This window comes from Geospiza fortis, unplaced genomic scaffold (genome assembly GCF_000277835.1).
Source record: "Geospiza fortis unplaced genomic scaffold, GeoFor_1.0 scaffold171, whole genome shotgun sequence".
NCBI classification, from domain to species: domain Eukaryota; kingdom Metazoa; phylum Chordata; class Aves; order Passeriformes; family Thraupidae; genus Geospiza; species Geospiza fortis.
Genome location: NW_005054313.1, coordinates 7,124,441 through 7,132,283, shown reverse-complemented (window position 1 = coordinate 7,132,283; position 7,843 = coordinate 7,124,441). Strand labels below are relative to the sequence as shown.

The window sequence follows — 7,843 nt, the reverse complement described above, 5'->3', positions numbered from 1 at the left end:
TGCAGGGGCAGGGAAGGAGAACGGGGCGTGATGGGAGACAGAGGTGGAGGACAAGTGAGTCACCTTCTTGTGTTTGTGTGTGTGAAGGAGAGGCTGGAAAATGCAGGCTCATGCTGGAAAAATGACCACATAACATCATCAGAGTGATTCAAAAGTATTCTGCCTATTTTCAACTTAGTTTTCTTTATGTTAAAGGCTCGTTTTTAATAACACAAAAAATTACAGAAAAATTACCCTATTCTTCTTGTCTGGCATCTTTATGTTACCATAAAGATAACTTTATGTTATCTTTATGATAACATACATATTGTTCATTATTCTTATGAACAATACCTGAGAGAGTAGATGATTAAGCTTTTGAGAATTTGTTGTCACTTTTTCAGGGTTTTAACCATACACTCACTGCCTGCTATTTTCAGTGCAGTTTGTAATTGTAATTTGTAGTGTGATACAGAGTGAAAATCCTTCTGCAAGACTTGTCTTTGAAGACTACAGATTAACTCACTCCTGCTGGTAACTCCTGAAGTATTAAAAAGTATTAATGTGTGACCGTGTTCACAGGGGTCTTAGGATGAGGGAAGAGATGAGGATCTGACTCTGTTTCAGAAGGTTTGATTTATTTTTTTATGATATATATTATATTAAAACTATACTAAAAGAATACAAGAAAGGATTTCATCAGAAGGCTAGCTAAGAATAGAAAAAAAAGGAATGAATAACAAAGGCGGTGGCTTGGACAGAGAGTCTGAGCCAGCTGACTGTGATTGGCCATTAATTACAAACAACCACATGAGACCAATCACAGATGCACCTGTTGCATTCCACAGCAGCAGATAACCATTGTTTACATTTTGTTCCTGAGGCCTCTCAGCTTCTCAGGAGAAAAATCCTAAGGAAAGGATTTTTCATAAAATGTGTCTGTGACATTAATCTTCTTCTTCCTGAGTTTTATGCCAGTGATAATGAGTTCAGGGCAGAATTGGGAGTAAAATATGCGTTTGTGGAACCTCACTCACTGCATACCCACACAATTGTCATTAAGTTTGTTACCTAGAATTCACAGGAATATTGTAAACGTGTGTGAGCAGCCTGTGGACTGAAATCTTGAAAGACTTATGTTTATTCTATCAGCTGTAAGCTTATCTTTCTGCACAGGCCTGTTCCTTGTAGGTAAAAGAGCCCATTCTTTGTGAGAATGACCTTGTGTCACTTTCTCCCCAGCACTACAACGAGGACAGACACGTCGTAGAACGCCACAGTCGTGAAGCTGGACCAAGGAAAGAGAGGCATGGACCTAGTTCTCAAGGAAGTGGCTATCATGACACAAGGAGAATGGGAGATGGCCGTGGAGGAGGGGGCATGATGGCTCCACATACAAGGTACAGAAACCTCTCCTTCCTCTCCATTCCCTACTGAGCCCCTGTGAGCTGTGGTGTCCTTAGGAGGTGCAGCAGTGTGGGGAGCAGCAGGGTGACCCCGTGGCACAGCCCCAGCCCCACCTGCCTGGCCAGTACAGGGCTCCCCAGGGGTGCTGCACAGCACTGAGGGACTTCTTCCTAAGTCTCTGCTCCTGCATGTTCTCAAATCTCTTTTGAGACTTACAGTTTAACAGTTGATAGGAGATGTAAGAATGTTATTACCTGTGCACCAGGAGTTTAGGTATGTATCATAACACTTTTTTACAACTTCTGTTTCCAGTAACTCTTCACCCATTAATAGAGTTGTACAGATCACAGGCAATTCCATGCAGAGGGGAAGTGGCTCAGGATTTAAGCCATTTAAAGGTGGACCTCCACGAAGATTCTAAGATCTACAGCTGCTTGGTTTCAAGATAACTTATTGAAATTTCTTGTAAACTTTCTCTGATTAAGAACAGGAAATCTTGTCTGGAAATCCTGGTTAAATTTTTTTAATTTAACATGATTATTTCCCTCTCAATTTTGGAGGCATTTTCATAGTTACGTTGTAATTTTGGATAGTTTTTGTGTATCTTTGATAAGCATTTTCCCTGAGGCACTAGAGCTGTGTAAAAAGAAATTGGAACCAAAATATTTGTTAATTCTGTACAAAAGGATAGTTTGCAGCTGTGTGCTAGTAGTTTGATTTGCCAACATTAGCTCTGTGGTGTCATGCTTTAAGGTTAGCTACTTCTCACAACATCCACAATAACCTCCATTTTGAAGGTTGTCCAGACTATTATCTCTGCTTTTTAATTTGTAGAGAAATAAGATTTGTTCTTTCATTTCTGGGTATTATGTAACCTATTTTTGCAGAAGGTACTGTTACATTGAGTGCATTTATGTGTATTCTTGCAAATGTATTCTTTTGAAATAAACCTTCATATTCTGTATAGCTTCTAGTAAGTCTTTAAAGCAGTCTTTGGGGAAGGCAGGCAGAATTAAACAGACAAGTTGGTATAGCCAATCAAAGCATGGGTGCCATTAGGTTCTAATTAAAACTTGTCTCCTTCACTGTTACTGAATTGAAAAACTTGAAGCACATTTGCTCACAGAAGAAAGATTAGAACCAAAAAATAACAAAATACTCAAGCAAGGCCCAAAGAAATAATATTAGTTTGCTCTTTGTGTTTAGCAGAGCTCTGTCTAAGTTTGAAACAGCTGAGGTTTGACACCAGAAATCACAAACTCTGCTTACAGGGCTCTGGGACTCCTGCAGCTGCTCCTGATGTGGCCCTGAGCAGAAGGCTGCATCTTGTTAAACTTTTGGCTTGGGTCAGGATGGAAGGGTCTGTGTTAAACCAGGCCCAAAGAGAAATGCCAGGCAGCCAGGCCTGGACTCATTTATCACCCAGCCAGGGTAAGGGTATAACTACAACCCTGCTCTTCAGCAAGGGAGAAAAGAAATGAATCCCACTTGGGAAAGCTGGGTGCTGGATGGTTACAGGGCACTCCTAGCAGAACAGAAGAGCTTAGAAATAGTCCGTGAATAGGAGCTGGAAGGGTTCTAATCCAGATTGCCTGTGAAAGAAGGATTTCAGTTACATTTTTTAAGGCATGAGGCAGTAAGAAGGTGCTGATTTCTGCTTGCTGTGTAGAAGAACTGCTAAGCACCTGCAGTATTCTAGGGGAATCAAGAGCAGAGAATGAATTCAACTAAACTGGTTTTGAAATAAGCAGCCTTTCAGGAAAGATGGAGAGAGAAACTGAGAAACCTGCTGTGCAACAGCATTGTCTCTAATTAATCCTGTATGGATATTCACATCTGACAAATACTTAGGTTTAAACAAAAGAAATGCACTGTCTCAGCAAATGTGTCACTTACCTTGATATATTAATACATCTTATTCAATTCTTAAAAATCTAGGAAGTTCAATTTACTGAGTTTTGTTGCAGGAGTTTTGAAGAGAAAGTACAAATTCCCAGTGCATTTTCCAAAGTACTTGTGCATTTGGCTGCAGTCTGTGCTTCATCAGGTGTGACAACACACACAAAACAAATACCTGCTCCAAAATGAATTAATAGTGGCTAATGGATCAAATGGGCAATTTCAAAGTTTATAACCTTAAAAGACAAAGCTATAGAGAATTACAAAAGTAAAACTTGAGATGTGCTTGGTTCCCTGTAAAAGTCTAGATATGCATTCCAACAGTTACTTAATTAAATTAAAAATGTGATTGTGCAGGTGGAATCATTTCACTTAAAATACTAAAACTGAGACAATGGGGAAAAAAACTGTTTTAAAACAAATTGCTGAAACCTTTGAATGTATCAAAAGCTGACGAGCACCAGAAGTCTATCCTTTTTTTCCAGAGTGAGTTTTTGTTGGGTTATTGTTTTTTGGGTTTTTAAGTGTATTTTTTAAAGTATATCATCCAACCTTTATCATTAGGAAAGAACTTAAATATCTAAATGAAATATTTATTTAAGTTTGCTCACTTAAATTTATTTACATACAATGAGTTTCAGAAGACTGTTAACCAAAATAAATCTCAGTTGGGTAAAGACCTTGAACTAGAGAGAGGCTGATAGCAGGAGACACTATTTAAAAGGTAACAGATTTTAACAGCTTTGTGGTACACAAACAAAAAGGGGTATTAAGATACAGAACTGGATTTCTCTGAAAACTATTTGTGTTCAAAATTATTTTAACAATTTACAAGGAAATGTTATTTCCTTATAGTCTTTAAAAACACATTAATACAATATAAACAATTAAGGCTTTTAAAATGCAAAACATTCAGTAGTTGAACTTGTAGATGCCATTACAGTGCTGGATAATGGTGTCACATGATGAAAAGTATTTCATTCACATACATTGGTACAAATGATACTGCATGACGAGATTTAATTGTGTCATGCACCTCTAGAACACAAGTTAAAAAATTTAACTTCTCCCCTCTCTTGATAAATCCAGAGTCACTTGCATCAGCTTTACTTTGCATTTCCTTTTAAGAGAGATCAAGTAATCATGGGGTGACTAACAGACTCACAGCTAAACTGCTGATTTAACGCAGGAATTGCACAATTCTGATGGCATCTTGAAGACATTACTAATCTGGAAGTATTTTGGAACTTTTCTAAAATATGTCAGGTTTTGTGGGGGAGGCTTTTTAAAAAAACATTTCATTGTAAAAACACCCAGTCAAGGCAGTTAAGACAACAAATATTTGACTTAGCACTGGAGAACTTGGGGCAACTTCTGTAGGATTCATTTTTGTATGTTCCATCAGTCATTTCTTCACTAAGCTTACATGTGTGTGTAAAAGGTGATTATCACAAGTTGTACAAATAAGGGCTGTGCAGCTGGTGACCAGATAAAAGGATAATTGAAAATTATTTAAAAAACCCAAACTTTGGTAAGAACTTGTTTTGCTGAAAGCTGTAATATAATGTTAAATGACAGAGTTTTGGTTTAAAGCTCTATCACTGACACTATTTCTCACTCCCTTATAAAGAAGTTGCTGTAAGGAATTTAACATAATACTGAGCAAGATGTAACAGATTTAGAATAGATTTCTGTGGCACAACTATTTGATACTTCTGTAGTTCTGAGAACTGCCATCAAAGTTGTAAACCGTGACTACACACTGCAGAAACACAGGGAAAAGCTATTCACAGGTGCTGTGACCTGTCCAGTCCAATCTGATAGCAAGCTGCATTAACTGGGGATGTTTTTTGAGGTACAGAGCCTATCCAAACCAGAACCTGCTTATTTCATCAATGTCTGCACTGTAACTCCCTCACCAATCACACTTTTCAGCAGAATGTTACAGCACTGGTCATTTCAAGAGTTAGCAAAATACAAGTGAAGAAACCCTTGCTACAACAGGTTTGTCTCTTGGAATCATTGTACCTGTGATCACTTTTTTAAAGGGTTCTCTAAAATTATTTTTGCTTGCCAATCCCTAAAAGAAAGCATGTAAGAAATCCAGAAATGCAAGCATACCTGCTGTAACCCAAGTATATGGAATGCAAACATGTAATTATTGCAACTATTCATGATAAAAAATGCAAAAGCTGGATTACAAATAGTTTAAAGTCCACAAGCAGGTTCCTTGGTTCAGTTGAAGATACCACCTACTACTATGCTTTTCCAGGCAATGGAAGGATTTTATTTCTACAGCAATACTTTTTTTTTCTGTATTTAACAGAATCACTGGTAATATATACCCATGCAATTGGCCAAAATGCCCATACTGTTACTTCACAGAGAACCTGGTTTCAAACTTTCAGTGTGAAGGGCTTCACTAAAACTCAGTTGTGAACACAACAGTAACTAGGATAAACCAGTTTCTGGCTCTGGTTAATCTGCAGTTACAAAAGCCCTCAAATTAACAGACCTATTGCTGGCCTGACACCAAAATACTGGAGAGAAAATTGTCTGTTTTTGTAAATATTTTGGAGTCCCCCAAAACAAGAGATGAGCAAACCCAAGGGTGTTCCCATTAGTCAGCTGATTAAAGTTTTTAAAGTGATTTAAGACACACTGGTGTTTCTTTTAATTGCAGCTTTGACCTTTTCCTTAGCATGTGCTAATAAGCAGGAACAAAAGCCATCACAGGGCTTCTGACAAAAATACAAGTTAACCCAGCTTTTTTGGAAACACATTCAGAAGAAATCTAAAAATGTTAAACTCAGGTAAAATTTTCAAAACTGCTTAGCATAAACTTAACTTTCAAAAGTTACAGCTGAAGTTTTAACTTAAAAAGCCCATCCAAATTTTCCTAAAGGCTTCAACAAGAGAACATGAACTTCAAGACAGCCAAGTACCCCATTATTTCATCCAGCTCTGTGATGGAGAACCTCAGTTTGTCTCAGCCAAAGGCTTTGGCTCATGAGACACTATTAGATCAATTCCCCATGTGCTTCACAACAGGTGTCACTTATGGTGGATGGGACCTAAACTCAAATTGGGTCAGCACTAAAAGAAGTTCAAGAGAGTAATTAAAAAAAAAATAAATAAAATTTAGCTGAGTTTGTGTCCCTGTGCACCCCCAAGGTGTCTGTACATTTGGCTGAGAGTTTGACTCTATCAAACATCCCCCATTTCACTCACTGCCTGTTGAGGAGGGCAGCACAGGCAGTGCCTCAGCTCTGACCAGAGCAGCAGCTGCCTTGGATTCCAGCAGTAGACTGAGCTGGCAACATTTCAGTTCCTCTGAGTGCTAAAACTTCATCTGAATCATTCCCCAGGATTTCCCAAAAATAACACTATTTTGGTGCATGTTTTTCTATGCTGTTGAGACAAACATGGGATCTTGACTTTCTAATGATAATTAACTGAGTATTTAAAGGTTTTAACCTTGAAAAACAAGGAATTGCCCATTTCAGCACATAAAGCTTCTCCATGAACACAAGTAATCCCACAAAGCAGAAAAGGAATGAGGAAGGCAGATTTCAGCAAGTTCTCTAGACAGCTCTCCAGCAAAGACAGCTCAGAGTGATTGGAGCTGACATTGACCAAAACTGAACAGTAGGCAACTGACATTTAATAAGAATATTTGGAGCTATCAGAGGATCAGCACAGCTAGTCCTGACTTTAAAGCACAGTGAGAGTGAAGAGCAGTGTGTCCAGGGACAGACACTGCCAACCTGCCAGGAAATTAACCTGCTGGGCAATTACCTAGGTGAGAAAATGTGGCCACTGCACGCTGTGCCACAGCTATTTGTGTCCAAAATAACAGCAAAATTAAGGACAAAGCCTTAAACAATCTCTAGAGGTAGCACGGGGACTTTTTTGCGTTCCAGCCTCTCTTTCCTCCTTAGCATTCCCCTGTGGCACTTCTTCCCCATCAAAGCAGATCACAGCTGAGCTTGCAGCCACTGCTTTCCTACTGGGCAATCTGAAAAGAGGGAGCTGTACAGGAGCACTGAACATCAGACAGACTCTGTCCATGCCATGGTGTGAGAAGGTGTCACTCACCTCTTCCCCTTTTCCAACTCAGCACTAACAGTCTGGCTAGTTATGCTTGATAAAAAAAGATGTGCATTTGTCAAGATGAAATGCCATTTTCAGGCCTTGCACATGACATTTGCTATCCCTAGACTGAATTAACATTTTTGAGAGTTGGATTTTTCTTGCTCCCAAGGTGTTCATCATAGCACAGACGGAACAAATGGGAGCATTCTACTGCAACCAAACTACAGCTTGTTATTTTTGCTTTTCTGTAATATGCTAAGGAGGATTCTCCATCAATTAATGTGCATTTCCTGAGTCACCTGTTCAATGCTGCAACCTTTAAAAATCTACTTTTATATAAAATAAGCTCTCAATTCAGTATGTTGTATTGAAGGATGCACTTTGTATAGATTCTGTAATAAGCATCCTAATGCAAAGAGCTGATCCAAGCAATGAGCTGTTACAGAACTAGTGGAGCAGGAAT

General features: G+C 38.7%; 1 protein-coding gene across 1 annotated transcript in view; it reads left to right on the top strand.

The window, feature by feature from the left end:
* SLTM (SAFB like transcription modulator) overlaps positions 1 to 2,359 on the top strand; it is a 23,289-nt gene extending 20,930 nt beyond the window's left edge. Inside the window, 4 exon segments of the mRNA XM_031055906.1 lie at positions 1 to 4; positions 6 to 54; positions 1,222 to 1,379; positions 1,699 to 2,359. The exon segment at positions 1 to 4 is cut by the window's left edge and continues 89 nt beyond it. Of these exon segments, the coding sequence (XP_030911766.1) occupies positions 1 to 4; positions 6 to 54; positions 1,222 to 1,379; positions 1,699 to 1,807 (320 nt within the window). The 3' untranslated portion in view covers positions 1,808 to 2,359.
* Positions 2,360 to 7,843: the final 5,484 nt, after the last annotated feature.